The 27,930-nt window shown below is 41.1% G+C and overlaps 2 protein-coding genes across 14 annotated transcripts in view; both read left to right on the top strand.

Annotated features, from left to right (window-relative positions):
• Positions 1-15,360, top strand: part of mef2aa (myocyte enhancer factor 2aa) — a 59,407-nt gene extending 44,047 nt beyond the window's left edge. For 4 of the 13 annotated variants that reach the window (XM_083973661.1, XM_083973662.1, XM_083973652.1 and 1 more), the window contains 7 exons: positions 1,221-1,443; positions 2,858-2,917; positions 8,005-8,189; positions 9,707-9,730; positions 11,292-11,415; positions 11,568-11,691; positions 11,884-15,360. In XM_083973661.1, the coding sequence (XP_083829787.1) occupies positions 1,221-1,443; positions 2,858-2,917; positions 8,005-8,189; positions 9,707-9,730; positions 11,292-11,415; positions 11,568-11,691; positions 11,884-12,220 (1,077 nt within the window). In that variant the 3' untranslated portion in view covers positions 12,221-15,360. The remainder of the gene's footprint in view (positions 1-1,220; positions 1,444-2,857; positions 2,918-8,004; positions 8,190-9,706; positions 9,731-11,291; positions 11,416-11,567; positions 11,692-11,883) is intronic. The other 9 variants (XM_083973653.1, XM_083973654.1, XM_083973659.1 and 6 more) reach the window with 3 other exon arrangements.
• Positions 15,361-18,452: 3,092 nt separating this feature from the next.
• The window catches only part of mctp2a (multiple C2 domains, transmembrane 2a), a gene marked incomplete at both ends in the record, with an annotated part of 30,106 nt that continues 20,628 nt past the window's right edge, over positions 18,453-27,930 (top strand). Inside the window, 14 exons of the mRNA XM_083973528.1 lie at positions 18,453-18,871; positions 19,187-19,412; positions 20,304-20,363; positions 20,449-20,554; positions 22,709-22,851; positions 22,946-23,022; positions 23,139-23,253; positions 23,356-23,379; positions 25,743-25,925; positions 26,683-26,813; positions 26,908-27,094; positions 27,347-27,440; positions 27,517-27,619; positions 27,715-27,817. Of these exons, the coding sequence (XP_083829654.1) occupies positions 18,453-18,871; positions 19,187-19,412; positions 20,304-20,363; positions 20,449-20,554; positions 22,709-22,851; positions 22,946-23,022; positions 23,139-23,253; positions 23,356-23,379; positions 25,743-25,925; positions 26,683-26,813; positions 26,908-27,094; positions 27,347-27,440; positions 27,517-27,619; positions 27,715-27,817 (1,971 nt within the window). The remainder of the gene's footprint in view (positions 18,872-19,186; positions 19,413-20,303; positions 20,364-20,448; positions 20,555-22,708; positions 22,852-22,945; positions 23,023-23,138; positions 23,254-23,355; positions 23,380-25,742; positions 25,926-26,682; positions 26,814-26,907; positions 27,095-27,346; positions 27,441-27,516; positions 27,620-27,714; positions 27,818-27,930) is intronic.

Raw genomic sequence — 27,930 nt, 5'->3', positions numbered from 1 at the left:
CTTATGTTGATTTGTTCTGCAACTGATATTTTGGCACACCCTGATAAGATCACATTTCATTTACAGGTGAAATGTTGCATCCTTCTGCTAGAAAGATTATAGCCCTATAGTATCATGGTTATGTTATCATAAATAAAACAACAGTTGCTATTTAAACACATCTGGAACGAGAAAGTAAATACTTACTCATGTATCACTTAGTGTTTATGATGGAGATCCGCAGATTCCGTGATGTAGGGGTGGGTCGTTTTCATCTCAACCCTCTACAAAATGAATAAAAATAATCAAAAATCATTTTTTTTTCTTTTTTCTTTTTTAAATAATCTTTACAATCTTTCTTTCAAACCTTTCCATTACCTCTGACTGTATTCTCACATAAAACATCTCTTACCACTGAGCAGTTCCAGCCACAAAGTGTTCTCAGAGCTCACTACTAGCATCACACTGTCATTTGGCATCTTCCCTCCCCTTCATCAAGTACCACACTGGCTCACCCTCTAAAACACCACAAATCTTTTGTGATCTTATCATGCGTGACAATATTAGAAATGTGCAAGAACATAGTGCTTACTAAGCAGTCATTTTCTCTATGTTCCTGACTTGAAGAGCATCACTTTGCCATTAACAAACTAATGATAACAACCGACTGGCTCACTGGATAATGCTATGATGAAACGTTCTCACTACCACCTATCATTCTCACTTGTGCTTTGCACAGTCAGCACTTTTGTAGGTAAATGCAAGTGAGTCACAATTCGTGCTGTTGTGAATCCCCCACTACCTGTTCTCTGTCATACTGAGAATGACATTAGACAGTGGTGTTTCAAAAGGCACAAGTACATCTGTAGTGCTGACTGCTGCAATGCCAAAGTGACCACCTGAATGCATGTTTTTTGGGTTTTTGTTTTGTGTTTTGTGTGCACTGTGGTAGCACTGAAGATTTGTGTGTATTCTATGTACAATGTTAATGAGAATAAACTTTTTTGATGGTTGTATGGTGTCGCTCACTAGTATTTCTGAACATATTCTGTTGACAACTATAGTAAATCCTTTTTTGCACTCAAGTCCACACTGCCTGACTATTAAGCGAATTTAGTAGTTTATTGAAGCTGACCCTCAAGGGAGCTCTTTGTTAATGATGCCATGACAACCACTGACCCATCGTACTCATAACCAGACCTTGGATTTTCAATGTGTTTGTGTGTGTCTCCCTCCTCTAGCCCACAGCATTGCCTCAGCAGAACTTCTCCATGCATGTGGCAGTGCCTGTATCCAATCCTAATGCCATGTACCAGCCAGGAGGGACTCTGGGCAGCCAGTCCCTGGCGGCAGCTTCAGCCTCTCTGAGTGATAGTGGGATGCTGTCCCCTCCACAGTCCTCTCTGCACAGAAACGTGGGCTCCAGTGGAGGCCCCCAGAGGCCCACCAGTGCAGGAAGTGCAGGTTAGTGGCAATAAGCTGGTCAGTGATTATGAAGATGATCCAGACCAACTGGAATCAGAGTACTTCTCTTGTGATCAGAGCATCTCTCTAATTATTCTGACAGCGTTAAAACTGACAATGGCCAACCAGGGGGTCATCATGTGCTTAACTTTGCATTTAGACCTTTGCTACGCTCAACGCCTCTTATCTCCAGCTTCGTACTTAGCTCATACTCAGGCTCAGGTTTGGCATCAATCTCCTTTTCGCTCTCATATTCTACAATTGTTGTTCCTTAGAACAAAGTTAATGTTGTCAAAGCTGATGACTATGTGGAAAACAGTAAAAGGTCAAGAAATTAGTACTCTGACTCAGTGTGATTGCTCTTAAATTTTCACTGAAATTGTTTAAGTGTTGCACATAAACTGGATTTGTGTTCACTCTGTAGTGTCTGATAGTTGCATTTGTCTGTTTTTATTGTTTGTGTTTATTGTTATAACAGTTTTAATGCTGCTCTCTCTTGGCCAGGTCACTCTTGAAAAGAATATTTTTAGCATCTCATTGGGACTTTTACCTAATGAAATAAAAGATATAAAAGTAATGAAATCTAGCTCACTGCTAAAATAGAACAGTGTAGTTCCCCACAACGCTTAACCATTCCTTATTATAATTTCAGAGTTGTTTTTTTTGTGTGTGGCTCTAATACAGTAGGGTATACACTGTTTTTCCAAAATGCTATTGGATGTAAAGGTGACATATTTGTGTGATACATGTTTTTTTTCACACCCCCAGAAATGCTCATCATCACACCTTTTACTGTCTCAGCATTGTGGAAAAATGATGTCAGTCTACGCTAGTACTTGTATGACTGGTCTGACTCAGTTAGTCCAGATGGCTTTTGCAAGATTCATCTGCACTGCATACGATAAACGTTCATGCAACAAGGTGTGAAATGCCTCATTCACATTTAACCACAATTGGTTGACACCTACCCATTCGCAGGGGGTTAACTTAATAGTTGTTTTGCAAAATATCTCCTCTGTTGAATTTTTGCTGCAAGGTATCTGTTTTTTTCCTTCTCTTTTTACGGTTCGCACTTGCATTGTGTGCTTTGATTTTTAAGTGAATCTCTTGAAAGTGTCTACTTACAGTACTTTACCTAAGAGACACCACCACTCGTCGTTCCCTGACTTAAGGTTGCTTGTTGAAGTGGATTATCATAGTGCATATCATAGTTGATTTTGCCCACCCATGATCTTAAGGTGAATATTTCCCCACCATGAGAACGCCTGATTGGAGCAGGTTGTTTCCCTTTTGTGTGCAGTGAAGACAGATCTACATGACATTTTCATGTCTGGTCTGGCATCTCCATCACATGCTCTACTAGCTTGCACAAGGATGCAGATGGTTAATCATATCACTCTGTGCATCTCATTAGGTGGCATGCTGGATACCACAGACCTTTCAGTGCCAAGTGGTGTGGGCTCCAGCCCAGCGGGTAAGTCCTCCCGGAGAGATTCATTAGCTCTCTGTAGCTCTGCCCAATAGGCCTCCTGCTTAGCACGCGTGCTGGATGGTTGTGTATATCCATCTGTGATTGGTTCAAGATAGTTGTCACTATCATTGACTGATAGTACTTTTGCCTGACTATATTTTCACTGCATGCAAAGGGGAAACCATGTGATGCTCGTTTCAACAGAGGAAATGTATGATATGCATGTCTGAGAGATGGGAAACAGCTCAGTAGTATTCACACAGTGTGGCGTGTGTGTCCTTGAAAGGGGGTAACCAGGTGAGATAATTAACTGTCAAACTGACTTTGGCAGATAAATAAACCCAGCGTTTCCTTTAAACTCGTCACCTCCGTGTAGCCTTGCCTACTCCTTTTTTCCTTCCCTCTATTGACAGGTGCATCTGTTTCCCCACCATTACCCTGGCAGGCCTTATAAGGCTGGTGAGGGTCTGTAAGATGCCTAGACCAGCATAACCCTGTAGGTATTCGGGCCATGACATCCCACTAAGTCCTCGGTACACAATGACCGGACAGCCTGTCATGGCTGCAATGTGCTGTGTGAGAGGCTGAGGCAGGTGGAGTTTAACTCTTTCCTTGTCACTTGGCTCGCTTGTGTTCCATGTAGTATTTCTGGTAAAACTCAAAGATGTTCAAAAAGATGTTGCGAGTTATGTATGGCACACGATAATTACAAGCAGAGGAGCGCCAAAGTATGGGATTAAGGTCGATATTCGATTAGGCATTGATTAGACAGTATTAAGACCACCGCAGATTGGTTTACAGTCAGCATTTTTAAGAGGGCGCAGTTTTAAGTTTTGGGTGTGGTCCCGTGGTCAGGGTAGAGTTCTGTCAGGGGGGCGTCAGCATTTGGCATGGTGTGAGCATGCTGCAGCTGTTGTTTGTACCAAGTGTGTGGAAGAGCAGTGACTACAGGGAGGAGAAACCTCTCCAGGCTTGCTGTCAGATGACCATTCCTGACATAGTTCTGATTTTTCACAAGTAGCAACTATGACCACAGCAGAAGCCTCTCAAAGTGGCCAGATGGAAGATGTGCTGTGTGACATCTTCTCTCCTGCTCGACGGTGTCATCGCGGAGAGAAGACTGAGCTCATGTGCTGCAAAGTTGAGTGGAATAGTGACAAATAGGAAAAAAAAAAAACTAACTGTCCCTCACACCCTCCGAGTCTTGGTTAAGAGCGACGGACAACTGTTTTATATGTGGGATTTGGAAGAGTGATTATTTAGTTTTAAATAAATCGTGAAGCCTTGATTGAGAGCAAGTTGATGTAACACTGAGCAGTAGTCTACCGGAAAGATTTCTCAAGCAAACAAATTGCCCTGTTCTCTGTGAAATAACCAGCCTATAGTTGTTCTTATCTAATGTCTGATTCAGATAATGGCTCAACAGCTGCTGTTACTTCTATGTGCAGTTCTGTAATAGATCTGTTCTCTGAACAACTCAGACAATTACACCTAATTACAAGCTCTAGTCCTTGACTGGTGAGCATTAAGAATGGAAGTTGTGGTGAACGGGGAGGATTTAGAGAGTGTGCTCTCTGTTATGCAATATGTCTGCAAGCTGTACACATCCCTTCATTAATACTGGGGCACTGCAAGCGTTTGAAACACAATTACAAAGCATGTTTGTATGTTCGGCAGAACACATCTGGCAATGGAATGAATAGAACTGTGGCTGCACCAAGTTTGTGTTGGTGCAAACTTTACTTTCAGAGAGTAATTTTCTTTTACTGTAATTTGTGATTTTTCATGCCAAAGTTAATTGAACATGAACCCTCAACTCAAAAGTTGGAGGATCGTGATGAATCATTCCAAGCTTGATAAAAACAACAATAAAAAAAATAAAAAAAAACGCAATAATGTGAAAAGTCTGCTAGTTTTTGCCTGTCACAAGTTTCTAGGAGAAACGTGGGGTGGGGGGTGGGGGCACGTACAGTAATTTGCCTGACTAATATTAGTATACAGACTTAAGAAATTACCCTCTCCACCTCCTACTCAGGCTTATTTTTCTGAAAACAAAGCAATAAAGCTGCACATCTACTATTAGAAAATGATTATCTTTCTTTATTATTCACATTTATTGTTTCCTTCTCATTCATCAAGGCATTTTCTCTTTTGCCTGAACCTGGCACATGTGGGAGGGTTGGGCACAATAAGTCACTTTGTTTTCTTCCCTTGAACCTAAAATGAGAACTGAATGTTTCAGTTGTAAACACGGGGCCTTATGTAATGCCTTATACTGTGTTAATAATTCAGGACAATGAACAGAAACCAAACAGCTTTCAACATGCACAATTTTCAGCCAGAGAGGATTTATTGGCACAACCAATCTGTTAGACAAGTCTGAATATAGAATGAGGGCAGACATCAGAAAAGCCCACTGTAATGTCCCCACTGAAAGGCTGGGTCTTAATCTGTGGCTGATATCTTGGCTCAGAATTAACTTTGTGGTCTAAGTATTTGCTCGGACATGTGTTTCCATCTTGGCAATTATTTGAAAGAAGTGTGGGGATTTAGTGATCCACAGACATGTGAAGTTGTAATCAGAGACACATTCCAAAGATATGCGAGTCAGGTGGGTTAATCCAAGTCTAAATTAGCCAATAAAGACAACGCCGACTGTCTTGTCATTTTGTCTTTGCCTTGTGATGAACTGGCACGGTGTCCAGTGTGTCATGCTGCTATCAGCCCAGCGTGTGTTGGTATAGAATCCACTACAATTTATATGACTATGGGCTGTCAAATGATTAAAAAACGTAATTACAAATGAATCCTAACGATACTCTGTTATTAGTCGCGATTAAAATGCTAAATATATCATATAGACTAACATTACCTGTACTTTCACATCATAGTTGTTTATTTAGCAGTTACTTAGCACTATATTTTGATTAGTGTATTAAACAAATGCCTATGTAGCCGACTGCACACCTCATCCTCCATAAAGGAAACACATCACAAGGTTTCCTTGTTTCTCGTGAATGGAGAGAAGCTGCCGTGCATCTGACAGGCCACAGGAAACACTTGCTGGGACAGTTTACAGCTAGTCTGATGTGATTAATTGTGCTTTTTTTTTTTTTTTTAAACATGTTGTTGTTTCCAGATTAATTGCATGCATTAACATGGCAAGTTGACAGCCCTAATATGACTGTAGTATTTTAATTTTAGAAAAGAAACAGAAAATACAATAAAGGACTATTAACAATGCAGGTTCCAGAAACATGTGCAAGCCTATATAAATAACAGGAAATGGCCAGTTGGACATCAATGTGGGAGACACATGTTGGATACTCACATACATTCACACTAAGTTAGTTTGTTAACTTGGAAAAACCCAGGGACATGAGGGAACAATGACCTTTTAAGGACAAACATCATGGTTATAGCATGCCTTTGCTTTCAGTCCACAATTGATTAAATTTCTGTTTTTAAACATTTACATATAGTCTTACAAATGATGTCTTTCTTTTCGTTTTGTATATGTTTTACTGTGAAATGTTTTGTTACGTAATGGCAAGGAACAGAAGTGAAAACTCTGATAGCTAACTATGGGCCCTTTCACACAGGGCATTATTATTTCATAACATAATGTACAGTGTTATATTGAGGCTGACCAGTTTTGTGGCCTTTATACAGTGCAGGCTAGACAATGGCGTGGCTTACGACAACAGTGGAATGCAGCCATCGTCAATGTTGGCTGCGCACTTGTTGGGAAATCAAAAAAAAGTATCTGTGCTGTGTTTCTTTTGTCCTGTTTTTTCTCAACAACAGCTTCATGTTTCAGGCAGCATCTTAAAGTAAAATATCACAGCTTACTCAGAAAGCCCTTCATTTGCCAAATTGCCACGCTGCAACCCATTCCTTTACATCAACTTCGATTTACACTAACATCTCATTCTCACAGAATGACATCTTCACTGCTTATAATCAGGTTTGCTATTTTTAGGGCCTTGGACATTTACTCTGCTAAATCTGTAAACACTGTTTTCTTGCTGCAGCCAAGTCTTGTAATGATCAAAGCCAGAGCTGATGGCGATAGCTGCTTGTATATACTGTTGATTCAGCTGTGAGATACTATTGTAGGTGTCATTACTGTTTATTTGACCGTGAATTGTTGCTGTTCTTATCTGCAGTCAGAGGGGCTATTGTTCCATTATGTTCCTACGCAAGAGCCTACTCGTTGTGCACACTTTGTGTTTCACTGGGATACACTGAACACAATGGAGAAGTCAGCAACTTGTTGAAGTGTTACTGATCTGTTGATGCAGTGTTAGATACCATTCATTTGCTCTTCCCCTTGTTTTCTACACATTTTTCAGTTTTTTATTTTGAGTTTGTATAGTTTTTACTTGGACTCACCTAATGTAAATTTGCTTGGTTGACAAACCAGGAAGAATAAATCTTTTTTTTTTCTGAAACCAGTATTAAAAGAAATAAAAACAGTGCATGGGCCAACTGAATTTTAATAAACTGTCCACACCAACATGACACTCATCCTTTTCATTAGATGTTTTTCTCGGGGGTTTGGGTGTGTGGAGGCTCTTAAAATAAGTTGGTGGGCAATTTTACTCACTTTCTCAAAAAAAATAAAAGAGGAAATGACTAATGGCCATGCACATCAAGGTGTGAAAGTTGAAGGGAGAGTCTAAGCACTTTGCTGTTGTTTGTGTGCTCAATTAGAAGAAAAACACCACATCTATTTTTTATTGTTTTTATTCAACTGTAATGGCTTCAGCTATTTCTTTTAAGCAGTCACAGTACATTTGTCAGTGAACTGCTCCTCATCCCAAGATACAAAGAATTGACTTTGATGTAATCATTTACAATAAAAATAAAAGGCTCATCAATTTTGAAATGGACATTTTATTTTTGTAAATGTGCAGGATAATTATCCAAGTCTATTAAAACTTCCCAGAGGGTTGGAAACACTTAACACTGCGTGCTGCAGCATGCTGGAAACAACACGGAGTGAGAGGTTTGCTTGATGACTGGGAGTGTTGTCAGTCACAGTCAATGGTTTGATGATGTGTTTCTGTCGCTTTGTGCCTCTGCAGGGAACGGTTTTGTTAACCCTAGGGGCTCTCCGGGCCTCCTCAGCACACCCAGCGGCAATGGCCTGGGTAAAGTCATGCCCACCAAGTCTCCACCACCCCCTGGAGGGAACATGGGAATGGGAAGCCGTAAGCCAGACCTAAGGGTTGTTATCCCTCCATCGAGCAAAGGGATGATGCCCCCACTGGTGAGTACAGAGCACGCCACTGCACACATCACCAACCAAAGGTCCTTTAAGTTGCTCTGCTGCAGGGTAAACTGGAGCCGTGTTTAGTGTCTTTATCTAGACATTTAGAGCTGAATTCTTTGCAGGATTTTACCAACATACATTTTTGATGTTGTCACTTCAGTGTAGCATGCTGTGCTACTGAGGTTGTCACCTCACCGAGGACTATGTTTGTCTGCCAAGTGAAACTGTCTCACAGTGTGCAGGCCTCGTGTGAGCAGCCGTTCCCACTTGTGCTGCATTCTTCAGCAATCTGCAGCCCAGGTGTCATAACTCTAGCGCTGTTATTCCCATTTTGGATGGGCTTTTCTCTAATTCTAATAATGAATAAGCAGAGCGCTCTGACCACAGTAAACACCTGAGGCTAAACCAGATTCTGGCGGTCATAAATCAACAATCAGAAAATGCTGTAAGTGGGGGATTTTCAGCCACCGGCCAGAAATACATGTGCATGTTGCCGGTGTTGTCAGCAACAGGAGCCACGCCAGGAAAATGATTGTGTTTGGTAAATAAACCTCAGGTTACTGTGGGTGCTCCTCCTTTTTGCCGAGCCTCGACTAGCCTGGATCAGTGTTTGAACAACCGTGTGTCACCGTGTCGGCATGTGAAGTCAGTGGAGCAGGACAGGTTGCGTTGTAAGAGGTCTGAAACCAGTTAGGCAGGGGTGGGAGGTCGGTTCTGTTCTGTCTGAGCCATGGAAGCAGTTTGGTGCTGGCTGTGGCAGGTCTGCAGACAGCCTGTCATTAGGACATAATGGTATTAAATTAATCACATCTCAGTGTGACAGAGTGTAGATGAAGACTTAATCATGGGGCCCAGGGTGTGAGCCAGATAATATCTTGTCGCCCTTGTCGTGTCTTCCTGCCTCTATTGATTGAGTGTGGGTATTAAGACAGCCCTGGTCTGGTCGCAGTATGTCCCACAGCACGGGAAAGATGGAAGATGGGCTTCTGGTCCTTCCCACAGCACAGAGAGGATTTGAAATGCACAGTGCTCTGCAGTCATCATCGGTACCAGAGGACAGACTTTATCTGCAATTGCTGGTTATTATGAGGTGATTGCAGTGTCATGTTCACAATCAGGTGAGCATTAGTCAAATGTCCAGAACAATTTTTCAGCCTTAGTGTACTCTAAGCTCTTAACCTCACTGGCTTTTGTCCAGGAATTAACTGCTTCATCATTTGCAAGATACACAAAATGTCACATCCCCACACTGTTGGAAGATTGTGGCCACATACTTCAGTGTTAATCGGACCCCTATGCTCTGGACAAAATGGTTCAAGAGTATTTGAACAGACTGTAGACACAAAATGAGTGTGATTTTACAATGACTGCAGAAGTCATCCACACTTTTGTGTCCCCTATTGTCCCCTCTACAGTAAAATCTGGATAGCTGGCACTTTTTTCCAGAGCGATTTACAGTTGCTCTGCTTCTTTCCTGTAACTCTGCCTCTCTTCTTTTCTTCTGTTGAGGGCAGTCGGAGGAGGAGGAAATGGATTTGGTGAGTTTTGACAAATGCCTGGGCAAATGGCTGAAATGTGAACATGCTTCCGGTAATCACACATGCTAGACTAAAGGCAGTGCTCAAAGCGGAGATTGGCTCTAAGAACTGCCAGAAATAATAATAATGAAAAAAAAAAGACAAAACGTTTTGTCACTGCATGTTTTGGGTTTGGCCTGTGAAAATTGCCTGAGCCTGTTAAATTGGCTCCTCTATTCCCAACACGTCAGTGTTAGTCATATACCACCAGTAGTGTGTGTGTGTGTGTGTCTTAGTGTGCATGAGCGTGTGCATGAGAGAGAGAAGAATAGAGAGACAAACAGCTAAGCACAAATCAGTCTTTAATTTTTTTGAATTATAACACTGTAGTCGGAATGTGAAAAGTTTGAGGATTTGAAGAGTGTTGCGTTAAATCAGTAAAGTCATTTATATTTTTTCCAAGGAAGAGAAGATGACATCATCTTAAATGATATCATTCTGTGAGATACTTGGGTTTGGTGAAGTCATCTGGCTGGAGAGTGTTGGAACAATGCAAGGAAGCCATCAACTAGATTATGATGCAATTCTGCTTCAGACGTAACTGGTGGCAGCTGCACACATGCTTGTTACATTATATTCTGAGGGTCTGTTATGGTATTGTTCTCAGCATTTGATGAGTGTAGTTGGAGTGTGTGCATTGGTAGCTCACTGCATAGTTTGCTGCATGACCACACTGAGCTCTGTAGGTGTGTTGTTGTGGACTGCATGCCAGTCGGTGCACTAATAAACCACTGAAGCTCTGGAGCTCTACTGTACGTCACCCTAGGAATTGAAATGTGTTATTTGTGTTATCTTTTAACATGCTCTCAATTAAGAGTCCTTGATTTGCAGTTTAAAAAAAAAAGAAAGATCTCTTGAATCTCTTTGAATTGTCTCACTTCTGCACTATTGCTATAAAAGCATTTTTTCATGACTAACAAAGTACAACTCATTAAGCAGATTCTAATAAATCTGATTAATAATTTGTTGTGCCCATAGTTGCATGTCAGTTCTTGTGAGTTTTGCACTGACTGCATCTGACACTTGTCCAGCGTAAAGTGATGGAATTAATTAATTATTAATTGTAACTGCTGAAATCCACCGAGTCATTTCAAAGCCCATGCTGACCACTTTTGATGTGTGGTAAACTCTGAGGTATATCTTCAGTTTTTGGTACACATTCAGTCAGCAAATGTAGCCTGTACATACTTTTTGTGAGCAGAATTTGAATAAATGTCATAAATACCCTGTAAGAAACATAAAAAAAACACTTATTGATAGTTTGATATGTCATTATTTTCATTCTCTCTTTTTTTTTTATCTTGTTCAAAACATACAGTAAATACTGAATTACAGTAGAAGGATCAGACTATTGACTGTTGTAAAGCTTTACCACCACCTTGTGGCAGCTTTTATTATTACACTCACATCCATGATTACCACAACGTAAAAATGTGTAGGCTCTAAATCACAGAGAATTCATATGTTGTTTAGCATTATGAGTGTGACGCTCACTTTCATTGTTCCTTTATGTGTTTTGCAGAACACCCAGAGGATAAGCAGCTCCAGTCAGCCACTGGCCACTCCGGTAGTGTCTGTCACCACCCCCAGCTTACCCCCACAGGGCCTGGTCTACTCAGGCATGCCCACCTCCTACAACCCTGCTGGTGAGTCTGGCCTTGCTCTCCCCTCAGACTGAAACCAACCGCCTTAGCTGCGACTGTTTGCACTACACGCTGTTGGTTCCTGCTCTTTTGTCAGCGCTCTAGCTGAAATGTGAGTGAGTTCTCACTGTGTGTGGCTGCTTTTGTTTTTACAGAGTACTCCCTGAGCAGTGCAGAGATCTCTTCCCTACAGGGCTTCAGCTCTCCTGGGCTCTCACTGGGCTCCATGTCGGCATGGCAACAGCATCAACTGGGCCAGGCAGCTCTTAATTCTTTGGTGTGAGTAACACACTTCCAAACAAAAGCACACTCTCCAGACGCCCTCACATAAAAGCAACACCCACTGCGCTCTGTGATATTATGCTGAATCACACATCTACATATTTCTGGCTTTTTCACATTGTTGCACCTCACATTTGTTGTCTCATTTTTTGTTCTGAACATAAAATACCCTGCTTGTCTTTCCTGCAGTGGTGGAGGTCACCTACCTCAGGGCTCCAACCTATCCATCAACACCAGCCAGAGCATAAACATCAAGTCTGAGCCCATTTCGCCGCCACGGGAGCGCGTAACCCCGTCCGGCTTCCCCCCTCAACAGCCGCAGCAAGGGTCCAGCCGACAGGAAGTTCTGGGACGCTCACCTGCCGACAGCCTCAGCTCCTCTTGTAGCTCATATGACGGCAGCGATCGTGAAGACCACCGGCCAGACTTCCACTCCCCGCTAGGGCTGGGAAGACCCCCTGCTGGCTCTGAGGACAGGGAGAGCCCCTCGGTCAAGCGCTTGCGCATGGACACATGGGTGACATAAAGAGCCCCGATCAAGCCTCCAGTCACCAGCCAGTCAGAGAGGGAGGGGTTAGACATGGCGATAAAAGAAAGAGAAGGGTCCTTAGAGCTATCATTATGATACAGTTATTCAACTCCATTTCAATTTGTAAGGCTGAGATGTAATGTAAAAAGACATGTCAGGACATATCTAAAGTCAATTCTCAAACTGATACAGTGAGATTAAAAAAAAAAAAAAGTCGGTTAGCTGGACTGAATTATATGCACAAGCAGGTGGTATCAGGTACTTGGTGCAATTCAGATGACTTTTGCTGAAGAAGAAGAAAGAAAAATGTTAAACAATAGGCAGTAGATTATTGTAGTCACTGGTCTAGTCAGACACTTACATGTAGTTGCTGTTTTGCTGTTGTGCTCGCATGTTGCAAACAATCAGAGAAAGTTGTGTTGCTTTCAGGCTGAGGACCCTTACATATGACATTCACTGCAAGAACTATCTTTTCAAATCATGCTGTAACCATACAAGACCTTTGTCTCAAGTGGCCTCTTGTAATTTATTAATTCAGTTGATCAGGAGAAACAGACAGCATGAGGTTAATGAGTGCTATACAGGAATTTTGGTCATACAAAGAACAACAGTTGAGACTACTTTAGTGAATCAACGAAACAATGCTGTTGGGGAGGTAAAAAAAAACAAAATGGCAACAGAATTTATCGCAATAATGACATTTTCTAATTTAAAAGAGTAGGATATATAAATGTGCAATTATGATAATGCGAACCTATCCAGTTGAACTGGTGAGAAAATCAACACGTTCACATTTGCTAACAGTTCATCAGTAATATAAGCCAAAGCTGTTCTTTTGTGTTGTTTTGTACAGTTGCTATGGTTTTCCTAACAGTTCACTCAAATGCACCATTTCTCTCGCCATAGGTTTATTTTTTATTGTGCTTTATTACAAACAGTGTAAAGTCGTGTAAACCAGATCATGAATTGATATCTAAAGCCATGAACATTTGCTGTTCTGTTTGTATAATTGAAAATTTGAGCCAAACATTTTCTTTTGTTGTGTAAATAGTGACTTTAATATATATCACCAGGGTGTGAGTGCGTACTGAAAGTACTGCACGATCGCTGTTTTCAAGAAAAGTATATTTTTGTGGATTACAGCCAAGTTTACAAGAGTAGACCCTTAAAAAAAACGTAGATCATTCACTGGTCCATATTTGCTATTGTGTTCATTTTACTGTCATCTCTTCTAAATTGAATTATCAACATAATCTCCTGTGTGTTTCAGTTCCAGATGGTCGATTTGTTTTTTTTTTCTTTCTCTATTAGTGGTGACTGTTTGTCCTTAAGACATTGTAATAATAATGCTGTGAGGTTGAAGTTCCACTATTTTCATATTTGTGAAGGATGATCACAAGGCTAGGGGAAATAGGGTTTCTTCCCTCCTATTGTGTTAGCTCGTGTTAGTTGTGTACCAGCAGCTGCGGAATACACTGCCAACATTCAATCCCAAGGTCCCAGCCCCACATTGAAGAATTATCTATTGTTATTGCATGTAGCTCAACTGAAAGACATGCCATTTCTCTGGCCATTTCCACTATCCTGTCACTGGTTTAATGGAATTTAAGCAGAGGACACACACATGGAAAAGTGGCTGCTGACCTTCACACAAAACTTGCCTGTGCCCACATGTGGTTGTAAATATCGCAGTCTACTTGAAATGTCAGTCATAATTATGTACAAAAATACTCATGTGTTTCCTTAATTGGCTACAGAAATTGTATCTTATATCAATGCCCTATAACTTGTAGGAGTACTGTAGGCCTAGGAACCTTAGGAGCCAGAAAAGTGAAAATTTGAAGGCGCTAAAGTCATGTATGTGAAAGGTGTTGCAGCACGAGGCTGATGCCTCAGTCATCGCGCGTTGCAGAGAGGGAAAAGAGGCTGTGACTTGTTTTCTTCTCCATCACAGAAGCAAATAATTCAGCAGCTAAATCATTTACAACAACAACAACAACAACAACAATGCAAGTCATTGACTTCAATCTCACTGCTGGATTGCACACATTTGTATGAGAAGTTTGCTGTACAAGTGAAGTTATCGCTCTGCATTTGCCATGACATATCTTGTGTGTGTTTCTGAGGTTTCTGTCCAAGCACCCACCCCACTCCCCACCCCCACCCCCATCGTCAACTCCACACTAGTTCTCAGTATAAGCCCATATGATCTATGCAGTTTTAACCTCAATTCACATGACATACACTGAATATGATGTCATTACAGGTCACATATAATCAATAAAGGAAGAGACTGTTTGCCTCTTATCCTGAAGTGCCCGATCGTCAAGATGCATATGATACATTTTATTAAACTGATTGATTTGGATCCCCCCCAGGGCAGTCTTTTCATATTCATATACATTAGTAGACATTACATGATGTATAGTAGTTCATAATGTTATCTAGTATGACACAGCAGGTGGAAATAGCAATAATATATGACTACAACAAAAATTGTCTGCCTGTCTTGGCAGCATCACCTCGTAGTTGAGCACATACTTTAGCACTTGATAACATATCAGGGAATTTTGTAGTTTGTCTATATATGCACAGTGAGGAAATGCCTTATCCCAAAGAAGAATTACACCACTTTTATTTTCTCTCAGTTAAAGAAAAAAACAAAACAAAAATGCAGATATCACTCAAACTTGACCAGACCTGCCTCTTCTCAGAAAAGACTCACACAAGAAAATGCATGGGGAATGCACTGTGATAGACTTTGCTCTTTGGGTCAATGTCCAAGTTGTGCACAACTGATGAATGTGAAAGGAAAGGGTAATCAATGAACCTTTGTAGAAGACTTTCTTCACTTTGCTGTGCAAGAGTACACTGCTTTGCTTCATGGCTTTTATAAACAGAACTACGTGTTTGGTAAGTGTTTGTAGTTGATAGTTCACTTAACTAAAGAAGCTGTTTTCGGTTTGGATGCTCAGACCGTTTGGCGGCACAAGCTGGACTTTGTTGCCAATAATGAAATTATTTGTTTCAAAATTGAAAGAGATTTTAAGTTAATCTACATTTTATTTCCCTTGAATGTGTTATTTTATTTTCATCATTCAATAAATATTCAAGTGAACTTTTTATTAAACAAATAAGATACTATGCTAGATATTGTTGTACAAAATTTGTATACTTCACAAAAGTACAAATATTGGCTTTTAATGTGTAATTTAGGTTATCTCTCTTATTCTGTATAAAATGAAGTAAACAACTCTTACATAGAATTTGTTCTCATGTGAAGTCCCAAACAGTAGAAACTGTCAACTTTATTAAACACCTCAGTGTATGCTCAATCTGAACTCAATGTCTACTCATCTTTGAATTTCACTTCAAAAAATGCATTTTGTTGACTGCGTAGATCAGTTGGTACCCAGCCTGAGGACGCTGCCATAACCTGCTGAGATAAACAGGATAATCCTGTTAAAATCTTCGACTCCTTTGACTTATATAAGAAGATTGTCAGACATACAAAGAAATTCCTATTCATGAAATAATATGAAAAAATAAACAGAGGCTACATGTCATGATTCAATGGCTGAGATCAGAGGTCAGATAAATGCTCGGAACTTGTTTCATAAGAGCACACTGGTCTATTAAAGAAGCAGAAGTAAAAGCACTAGCCTAATTACACAACTCCAGTCAGAATATCAGGAATATTAAAATATTTTATATATGTTACCATTACTGGTGCTTAGCCTTAGCCTTCAGTTGAACTGAAAGGTTATGTGATAAGATTATTTCTACAGAACAAAATGCAAACCATGCAGGAGGCATCAGTGTAGTTCCAGGGTGTCACCAGCAGGAGGCACTGTAACACAATGAGCTGATACCTTGGTGGCTAAACTCAGGTGAATCAGTCAACGACTGAAGCTAACAACTGTGTGGGGAAAACAACAGGTAGCTACAAAATAGCTGGCTGGACCTGTCAGATATTGCCTACAGTATATAAAGGCAATATACATCCACAGGGAATCAGGAACACAAAGTAAGTTCCATCACTTCAGAAGTGAGCTACTTGTGAGTTACTTGTAGGCCTAGGTGAGTAGCTTTTTCCGTTTGGGAATAAAACTTAGTCCTTTCATTTAACGGCATTTCAATAGGGGAGTGTGTACTATACAGTACATTTACATTTACATTTACCGAATTCAATTGTATGAGTTTCTTAAAGCAGTTGAATAAAAGCCTACGTCCAAATATGAAGCACAGCTAGCTAGAGAAAATTCCCCATCATTAAGCTAACTTTAAAAAAAAAAAGTTTCCTCCCGGTAAAATATTAGGTTTACTAGGTACTTAAAGTTGTTTGTCAAAGTTGAATTAATTTATGTTTTCTTTACTGTTGTGTTGCAACACACATATGTGTAGGATACCTTTTTATTCTGCCATTAACTGAGTAGCAAATCATAAAACACTGCTAGACGAACAGCGGGTAAAGGTCAGCTGACTAGTTCAATAGTCCATCATGTATTCACTCTGTAGACATGCATGTGCATCACTCTTTATGTGTGTCCCCAAGTGCATGTTCTTGGATTCCTGTCCATCAGACCAGCTGTGCTGCAACCTGGAACAGGTCCAGTATGCATGTTTAGAGTAACCATGCGGGGTTTTGGGATGTTTGAGTTGTGTGAGAAGGAGGGCGACAGGCCACCTGCCATAGGGGCTTGCCCTGTTCAGATCCCTCGCCCTGCCTTTCAACTAGGAGCCAAGTTGGGGTTCTTTCATGTGGGCCTGATCTCCTTAAGACATTAGCAAATATTGAACAAGACTCAGTCCAAACTCAAACACATCTGTTGTCATATACTGTAGTCTCCGCCGTTAGGCGCAGACAAGGAGAGGGAGAGTGAACACCAGTGGGTGGCTTCTATGTGTGGACACACAGCTATAGTTTATACTTTACAAACACAAATGCTCACTTTTGACGAGCTTAGGCTAAACCTTGTTCCACTGTAAACAAATATGTGGCTGTGTGAAAGAAATGGAGTTTGGTATGACAAGGATGCCACTGAGTGCCAGATCCGTGCTGAAGATGAGGGATGAGATAAGATGAACAGATCATTTCATCATTTCGCATTTCATATGCCACAGTCATGTTGCCGAATCCATCAGCAGTATTTTGGGACTGTTTTGGACAGATATGAAGGACAGTTGTATTGTAGAATTAGGCTAGATTATGGCATTAAGTACATTTTCAAATACTTGGACCTATAAGAGAACCCATATTAGAGGAAGTGTACGTGTATGCAAGTCTTAAAACAAGCAAATAGCCTAACAAATGCAAATAAACAGTCAAATATTCAAATCAACAAAAAACAGACTGACAAAACTGGATTGTGAGCAACGTTTTCATCATAGTTTCATTGACTCAGTGTCTATTTAATCTGTTGTTACAGTGTCTTAGTTTCCTGGACATTTGTCATCTGGTTACTCTTACCTCACATAACTTGTCATACTGTACTGTTGTCACTCCATCCGTCATGGTAGACCTGGGCAGGGCTCAACACATCATGTACTGGCATTATCATAGTCGTTGAAACTGACCCGGTGAGACTGGTATGGCTAGTTTAACGCAGCTTGGCCTCTCCACCAATCACTTCTCTTCAAAGCTGCTCCCAAGCAGGAAAGGTAACTCAGTTGTCTTTTGAAGAGCTTTGGACTTCTTCCTCTTTCTCATCATAGCTAGGATGGCTGAGCTGCTTGTTGGATAATTTACTGCTGCTCTTGGTGGAAAGCGAATCAGCTTGTTTCTCTGTCAAGCTTTTCAGCAGAGGTCAACTGAACAGGTAAGGCACAATGTTTTCTTTGACTAAGTTGGATTGAGATGATCCAAGATGTGAGGTCATGTATGGTCACTATGGTGAAATAGTTTATTCAGAATTGTTAAAATAAGATCAGACATCAAGCCTTAACATGAATGATAAGCATTTACTATGACAATGCTGATTACTTCCATGGCTAATAATGTTGTAATCACTTTGGCAGGTTTGGCAGAGGTTTAATACTTTTTGCTCAGAGCTAATTGTGTTTGTTTCCAACATTTTTGTAGATATGTCAATAGTCACATTCTAAATTTGGCTGTTGTTGTATTAACCCTTGACTGAGTCTGAACAGTTCTTAGGACACCTTGTTGCACCCTGATTTGTAAAACAAAGGACATTACTTTTTTTTTCCAACCTGAAAGGTATCACTCAAGATGGAGGGTAAGAAAAAGACTTTCTTGGAGAATTTGCGTATGAAGACAAAGTTTCCACACCTAAAGAAGCCTGGTAAGAAGGCACTTGCCAAGCAGGGGAGGAATCTGGCCAGTCGACGCAGTATTTCTGTACCAGACCTTAATTTGGTGCCAGGTGAAGCCTTTCCTACAGATACCGACTCTTTTGGTCTCTCTTCCCGTCTGAGTGATACTGATTCTAATGCCAGTGGTGGCGATGGACTACATTTCGCAGACAGACTATATGAAACAATTCCTGAATCAGCCAGGCTTCATAAAGATCACTCAGCTGCTTTCACTAGGTTTAGTGTTCCTAACGAGTCGACGACGCTCCGTGAGGAAACTGATGATGTGGTAGATCAAGGCTCAGAGGACCAGATGAACCCAACCCCAGGAGCCTTGTATGCACAAGTGGATAAGAGAGGCCAGGGAAATGTACCAACATTTACCCTTGACCCTGTTCCTGCCCCAAGATCTGTTTCTACAAACACACAAGTTTCTTCACCAATACCAGACCTGATAAAAAGAGAGAGTCTCACTGGAGAGGATAGATTGGTCTCAGACGTTCTTGCAGGAGCAGTGGCCAGAGCAAGCTCATTGGGAGATCAAGTGAAGCCAAACATAGAAAGGAGGATCCCATCATTTGAACAGAGAAAGTCGTCATCTGATAAAGGATCACCTCCAGCCCGCAGAAAAAATGCTCTTGTTCCCGATAGCATTTCCTTGACATTGGATTCCCTGGGTACTCCATTGGAGAGTGGTGATGGTACCTCAATGGATTCTGCCTGTGGTACCCCCAGCGAGGAGCAAGTCAACATGCCCTGGTCGACAGACCCGGAGGAACCGGACCGTGAGCCCTTTTCGCCCTTTATGATGAGACAGTTCTACACAGAAGAGGCTCTACTTGAAGCTCAGAATGAAGAGGGCCTGGAAGACCTAGAGGTCAGTTTCATTACGCTTATTTAACTACAGAGGATTTCTATTTAAAGTTTACATGCACTGTAGATTTGTCATTTTAAATATGCATAGTCTTTTAGTGATTTTCTAGTATAGTGAGAAATAACACTGATCTAAACTGATCCAGTCACAGACAGTGCACATAGAGAGTTGAAACTAATTTGATAAAAGTATGCAGTCGGGCATTATAAATAAAAACACATATTCTTTTAAAAATGTACCATTAAGCAACACTGCCAGTTAGTACTTTGAGTAACAAAATGTATTTCAACATTTCTCACATTCACTTAAATGCTTTCATTTTACTTTCAAGTGGCTTGGTTAGTTCCTTCACACACTTCACACAAGATGTTATGCTAAGAGGTGTCCTCACTTTATAAAATGGTGACTTGCACAAAGTAGATATTCATTTTTTATGTGTAAGCATATACTTTATGATAGTAATCAATCAGTTCACTTGTGCAAAATATCAAAAAATAAAGTTAGTGTCAAATGTTAAATGGTGGCTATCTTGGATTTGACAGTTCCTGTTTATAACTGAAACTAAGTCTGTTCTAGATGACTCTTAGATATAGAAACCAGTTGAGAACCAGTGTTACAAGTTGGACACAATGCATGCATAACTTTATAAAAAATGTTCACATCTCACATTACTGCACATTTCTCACTTCTTTCTCATGTTAACATTATTTACACACCGCAGACACATTGTCCCTAAATGACATTCTCCTTAGTCAGAGGGAACGTCAATGTAAAAAAAAAAAAGAAGAAGAAAACTACAAGTAACCTGGCCATCTCAGCTTCACTGTACTCTTGTAAATGTTTGCAGTCAGATGATGTTTTTATAAAATGTCATTCCAACCTTTTTCTATGTAGATGAGCAGCGAAATGTATGACTTCTTTGAAGAAAATGTGCAGGATCCTTCAGACATCTCTGTGAGTACTTACTGGACTACTATGCCCATTGAAGTAAAGCAAGCATCTGAGAAAGCATATAAATGTGAATGGCTCTCCACAGGTTATGTCAGCAGGGTCCGAGGTTCAAGCACCTTTCCCGCTCCAGAAATACCTCCTGAACATCAACTTAAAGCAGGGAAAGAACCTGGTCATCAGGGACAAGCGCTCTGGTAGGTCAACAGCACGCAGGTGATGTATAGTGGCTTTTCAAAGCCTGAAAGACGAAGTAGTGATCTCACTGGGATCTTAAGAGGATAAATGCAATCTCTTTATAAGCCAACGTCACACTGTTGTCTTAACTGTAGGGTGTTTTTTTTGATGAATTGGTACATATCAAGAGATGCCAAAATGTATTTAACTTCTTGTGCATCCTAAAAACACACAGTTCTTTGTGTGTTCACTTGTAGCAAGGGTTCACCCTTGATGAAGCACTGCATGTACGTATACATCTTGTTAATCTTGTTGTGTTTATGAACCAATCAGACTTTGGAAAGTAGTGAATGGAAAATGTGTTATTGTGTATAAAGGCAAGATGAGACACGTTCAGTTAATGCTCCTGTTTACTTGTTAGGATGATGTCTCTTGTCAAGTGGTGTATGCAGACAGAAAAAAAATTAGAAGTATGCTGTCAGACCAGTATGAAAAAAGACAGACCGGGATAAAGCAATCGGTACTCCTTACAAGAAACCACTGGTACTATCGTCTGTTTAAACGGCTTATTTTAAAACAGTATGCCATGGATTATTGGTGGTAAATTTTGTTGTGAATTTAATTGACATTGACATACTCGTATCTCTTAATGTCATATGGCTCACAAATTTCTTTAGGTTTTTATTATTGAAAATGAGGCTATACTGTTTATGATTATTTATTCACACATTCAGGTATAAAATCAATCAGTGTTGCCTGTTGAGATTTTGGATACCAGTAACAATCATATTGATCTGTGAGAGAAAGACTGACACCGTGAATCACAAATTCACATGCAACATGACCCTTCCCTGAGGCTCTGTGGAGTTTACTTTGGGAAAGCAATGACATCAAGTGGGCATAAATGGGACTACAACACATGAGTAAATTAATTGATTAAGTGTGGTCTCATTATCTATGATTATTAACTGACTGTATATTTAATTTTTTAATGATTTAAAAAAAAGAAATTTATATTATTTTACTTAATTATTTAAACTAAATATAGTTTACATTGCAGAAACTTGAAATGTATTTCAAAGCCATGAGGTAGTTTAAAATATAAACCCTTGGCTTGGCAGGTATTATACCCCCTTTTTTTTTTCTTTCTTTTTTTTTATATGATGCTTAACTGTTTTTCTCCTGCATGGTGGCAGGGCACCCTCCAAACCCAGTGGCCTATTCCCTGCTAGTTGAGACCTTACTTTCCTTGACAAGATGGCACCATGATGATGCAATCCCCACACGCCCCCTGTCTTTCCACTGTTTGCCCAACAATCAACACGGTGCCAAAGGCCCACCAATGGCATACATTGTCATTACATATTCTGAAAGGACCCACGCCACCGGCCCCCACTCCTTGGTTTTTGTTCTCCCCTTTTTTCCCCATTAATTTCCATCGTCACCGTTCTCAGTCATGCCAGAGCTTTTCTCCTTGCTAGCTGCCACATTCTCCTCCTGTCAAGTTGCCTGGAGGTTTCCCTGTCACAGGCTGGCAGGGTGGAGCTGCTGTGGGTCCTGCCTGCCTTTGCGAGATGTTCATTTGGAGTGGGGAGCTGACAGGCCTGACAGCCCATCCCCACAGGGCCTTTGTCATGTGATTCAAGCTTCCCTGCAGGCTCTCTCAAGCACCCCTTTATTCCCCTATACAAATGAAGGCATGGGACTGGCTTTCATTTTTTGGCCAATCTGCATGCAATTGCAGAAACAAAGAAGTCCCATACCCCCACCCCACTCACAAACAGACTTTCTTAACAGGCTTGAGAGATTAACACTGGTTGCTTCTAGATTTTGGTTTCTGGTTGCCTCATGCTGGCGAGTGTTTCTACTCTTTCACAATTAAACAGCTACATCCCTCTGTTTTTGCAATGTGTGGGGTGCGCCTCCTCCTCACATATTTCAGTCTCTCACACAACCAGCATGGGGGAAGGGTGTGTGTGTATGTGTGTGTTTTTATCCACAGTGTACATTTCTAAAGTGATAATATGTTCCACACAAAGTAAACATACTTTGCATCAAAGAAATCCTTTTCGCCGTGGATTGCTATGAAAGCAGTGTTTTTACACCTTGATTTTACTGTTACTTTATGTTGACACACTGTTGCTGATTTCCCCTTATTTATATGTGAATTTTAGGTACTAGTGATCCTTACGTGAAATTCAAGCTGGAAGGAAAACAGTTCTATAAGAGCAAAGTGGTGTATAAAAACCTGAACCCACGTTGGAACGAGTCCTTCTCTTATCCTCTGCAAAATCGAGAGCACGATGTGGAAGTTCGAGTAAGCTTTTTTTTTTTCTTCTCCTTTTTTTTATCATCTTCCTAATACAGGAGCCATCACTGCAATGTAAGTTATTTTTGTAATGTCATTGCAGGTCTATGATAAAAATCGGACCGCTGACGAGTTCATGGGTTCCGGCACCATTCCCCTGAAAGATCTTGATTTGTACAAGTGAGTAATATAGATATTTTCTTATATTCCAAGGAATAGATCATCATTGAAATATTCAGAAGTGACCATCAGTTTTTATCTGCTTCAATCTTCATTGCCTCTCTGCTCTTTATCAGAACCTATGAAATGGAGTTGCGTCTTGATGATCCAAAAAGTAAAGAAGATGACATGGGAGTAATTATTGTTGAAGTCTGCTTAATGTTCAGAGATGCCACCATCAAGAGAAGCCCTGTAAGAGTATTTCTAACATGCAAAGTATTTTCAATGCCATTATATTTGTCCACAGTTTCTTAATTCTTTGCACTGATTCTCATAATTATTTTCTTTTTATAGAGATGGCCACAAAAGAAAAATAAGGTATGGATTGTGATATCATTACATTTATTTTATTAACTTGAATATCTAAATCATACCCAGAAAGCTATTAGCATTGCATTCAACTTGTGTATTTTACAGCCCAGAGCTTGCAGCTATCCTGATCAAAAGCACTAGGGGGCAGTAGCTCACTGTACTATAGTGCAACAAAGAATGAGGTGTATGCTGTGGACTCAGGCTTTTGTGTGTAACCTTGGTTTCAGAATAGCCTATTTCTTTTGTGGTTTTATAGTGAACCTTTTTTGCAATGCATATTATTTTCAGTGGTATCATTTGCTGCGAAAAAGTGTGGGACAATATTACATTCTGATCAAACCCAAAATAATAGTATTGACTGAATATGTTGTCATAAAAAAGCCCTTAGATGAGTATTATACAGCAGTATTTGGTTTTGTAGTAAACAAAGTTCCATCTCTTCTCAAGTGGCTTTCAATATATTGCAGCTGTAATTAGATTCAGAGTGAAATAGGAGGGTGGCTGTCTGGGACTCACACTGCAGCGAGTGGGTTTATATTCACACCTATGTAGTCACTGCATCTGCCACTGTTCAGTCTCTTGATGGTCCAGTAGACAATCTCATTTTGAAATTAGATGACAAAGGAATTAAGCCATTTTCATACACATTGTAGGTTATCCACTACAGATGGTTAAAGATACTCAAAGGGAGACAGAAATGTGTGATGGGACTCCGAACAACGTTCCGCTGCCTAAATCACAGTGCTAATTTAACAATGTAACAATGCCATTTTTTTCCCATTTCATTTTTGACAAACATACAATATCTTATTGCATTTAACACCTATCCTGGAAGTGCTGAATACCCAGCTCTTGCGGCTCTACTCCCCCTCTTTTAGAACATCGTTTTCTCCCTCTGTGTTACCACCACAGAGACAGGGAATGGCAAGTGCCGAAGTAAAACTCTGCTGTGTGATAGTGTTTCAAACAGGAGGGGGGCGTATGGTAGAAGTGGGAGGAGGAGGAGGGGGGGTGGGGGGCTCTGCTGTTCGAGGCATGTTGCCAGTGTGGGATGCCTAAGATCGGCAAGGCTGATAATTCCCAGGCATAGCGGGCAATAACCCAGATGTTAGGATGTAATATCACAGCTGTGGATGGACAGTGCTGAGGTACTAGCCAAATGGTCCAGGGTCTGAGCTCATCGTGCTTGTCCCCATGCTGTCCCACCATATGGAAGCAATCGCACAGCCCTTTTAGGACCAGGAATAGATTCTCTTTAGGGGCCACTTACAGTTAAGTGGAATTGTTTTATTGGCCGCTGAGATAGAAATGTGTCCAAGATAAACACTTGGGATGACTTGGCTGAGGCCTGTTTTATATCGCTCCTCCACTCCCTCTGTTCCTCTTCTTTTGAAGGGGCTGATATTTATAGGGCTGTGCCTGTGGTATTCCATGTTAATTCAGGTCCCTGAGATGTGCTTTGATCCCCTTCGGATTGGGTGGCAATGTGGGTTGTGACCCCGTAGTGAGGAGGAGGGGCCGGAGTGGCAGGGGAGTTGTAGTGGGGCTGTTTGAAGCAGCGTCGCTGGGGCAGCTGAAGGAGCTGGGCAATCAAAGAGGCTAGAGCAGATTACGGTCCTGCTCTTTAATTACAGTCAGCCCTACACAACCTCTCTGCTGTTTGTTTTTACAGCCCTGGCCTATCACCGCATGGCCTCACGGGAACTCTTACATGGAAACACATCAAGGCCTCTCTTTCTCACTCCCTCTGTGACACACGGCAGGAGAAGTGGATTATTTGCTGTGCTTGTCCTTGATTTCCAGAGTTCTCTAATGCACAACATCTTTTTAGTTTCATGGCTTCGCGATAGAGGAAAAGATTTGTTATTTCATTGGTTAAATTAGAATCCAATGAATTAGCCAACACGCAGTAAACTCTGATGCTGGCCATACATACTGCATGTATGCATAATTTGCTGATGAGAGAGCTGTGGGGTTTGCATCATTACTCACTGCTGCCTGCTGTCTCTGGTGCAGTATGCCAAGTGTCCTGCCTCCCCACACTCAGTCTGGGAGCCAGTGATGAGTGGGACTGTCACAGCCAGGGACATCTGGCTGCTTGCTGACGTCCCTCTCTTCCTCTCTCTCCAGGAGCCTCCGTGGTGTGGCTTGCCTGTCAGTAGAGATGTGCTAATGTGCTCCAACAGAGATGTGCTGTATAGTGTAAACCTTTGTCCTACTTTCATGCACTCTGTGAACATGATGAGGTGCCAGGCTGAGGCAGGAGCAGGTAAACAGAGGGGAACGCACTGGAGTCTCCACGCACATGGTGCTAAAGAAAAAAAGAAAAAGAAACACCCTAACTGTCTGTGTGTATCTTTGCCCCGCAGCAGAACCAGGCCACACCATCCCAGCGGTCAGCTGAACCAGCAGCACTGAGGACCCAGCAGAAGAACCAGATGTGGTGTGGGGTGTTCCGTATCACCTTGGTGGAGGGACTGGACATGCCGCAGTACGGCCACGATGACATTTATGTCCGCTTCCGCCTTGGTGTTCAGAAGTACAAGAGCAAGGTTGGACTTGTTTTCTAAAAAGTCTCTCTCTTTTCGCACTTCTCCTACACTGCTTTCTCTCATGCTCCTCTGTCTCTTTAATGTCTGCTCTTTATACTTCAAGTGTTTCTTCCCAGCCCCTATCTCTTACTTCCCTGCTTCTCTCTCTCAGCAGGTGCCTGTCAGTGACTCACCTCCACCTTGGCTCACTGGGCCATGGCGGAGGCAGCTCATTAGACTGGGCAAGGCTGCCACTCACTTCTCCCTGTGCTTCAGGTGCTGGGCTTCATTGCCTTCATTTGCATACCCAGCATGCCCTGTTCATCTACCTGTACTTGTTGGCCTCCCCCCTGATGATTCTATGGTGCACTTGTCTTGTGTTGTCGTGTCATTTCTTTGTAAACCTCTCTGCTTTCCTCCCTGCTTGTTTGTTTGTTGAACAAAGCTGATTCTAATTGGAAGCTGTCAGTGTTTACAATCCCAGAGTGGCTACTGAGGTGTACACATACAAGCACACACAAATAGAGACACATAAACACAACACGCCTCTCTTTCTCCTCTCCTGCCTTGTTCTGGTTGGACTGAATGAAGACTTAATCCACCTGTCATGCAGGAGCTGCTCAGTCTGATAATGCATTAAACCAGACATTGCGTCAAAGTGTGAGTGTGTGTGTGTGTGTGTGTGTGTGTGTGTGTGTGTGTGTGTGTGTGTGTGTGTGTGTGTGTGTGTGTTTCCACATTACTGTATGTGCTGAATCTGTGTCTTTACTGCCCTCAGAACCTTTGCATTCAGGCCAATCCCCAGTGGAGAGAACAGTTTGACTTCAATCAGTTCGAAGATAACCAGGAACCTTTGCAGGTGGAGGTGTGCTCAAAGAGGGGGAGGAAGGGGGAGGAATCATGGGGAATGTGAGTATTTCTTGGGCAGTGTTAATTTTGTCTCCTTCACAGAAAGAGGCGATCTTATGTGTTTCAATGGAGTGATTTTCCTTTTGTGTCTCAGGTTTGAGATCGACCTATCAAGAGTTTCACCTAATGAGAGGCAGCTCTACACCCATGTGCTAGATCCAGGAAAGGGCAGTTTAATGTTTCTGATCACCCTGAGGCCCTGCTGGGGAGTCTCCATCTCTGATGTTGGAACAGCTCCCTTGGAGAATCCTGATGAGAAAGATGCAATAGTGAAGAAGTTTGTAAGTCTGTTTTTTTTCTGTTTTTTTTCGTTTAGTTTATTTTTTTAATCTAAAAAAGAAATTTCCCAAGTCTAGAGATGGACTACAAATATGTCACATGGATTGTATGAAGTGCTGATGGACAGATCTTCAACAACTTTAATGTTATTCTGCTAAAAAGTGTGGCAAAAAGGATGCAATTATAGGGAACATTTATTAACCATACTCAAGGTGTTTTGAGAAAAAAAATTAATCAGAGTATTTCTTTTTCAGGGCTTAAAACACTCACACAAATTTATGGGAGAGGTCGGCCTCCTTCAGGTCAAGGTTTTGAAGGCAAATGATCTTCCATCAACAGAGCTCAATGGTAATTTCCAACAACAATCCACTTCTTTGTCCCCTTTCATGTTTGTGTCAATTAAAAAATATTTTTTTACTTGCAGGAAAAAGTAACCCCTTGTGTGTTATTGAGCTTGGTAACAGCAAACTTCAAACTCACACAGTCTACAAGACCCTTAATCCAGAGTGGTACAAAGCCTTTACATTGTAAGTAAGACATCTGGAGGAAAATTAGGACATCTGTTCTATTTTGTGTTGTATATTTTCATACTAATAACATTTGTGTAACTCTTATGTTACAGGCCTATTAAGGACATTCATGATGTGCTAGAGGTGACTGTCCTTGAAGAAAATGGAGACAAAGCCCCAAGCTTTTTGGGGAAAGTGGCTATTCCATTGCTGACAGTGTGTTTTTTTTTTATCTTATTATATATTTATACCTCTGATATATATACAAAATATAAATTAATTTCAATATTATAGATTGTTAAGATGAATGTATTGTTACACTCTCAAAG

Source organism: Trachurus trachurus (assembly GCF_905171665.1).
Source record: "Trachurus trachurus genome assembly, chromosome: 6".
Taxonomy (NCBI): domain Eukaryota; kingdom Metazoa; phylum Chordata; class Actinopteri; order Carangiformes; family Carangidae; genus Trachurus; species Trachurus trachurus.
This window is presented reverse-complemented; position numbering and strand designations above follow the sequence as displayed.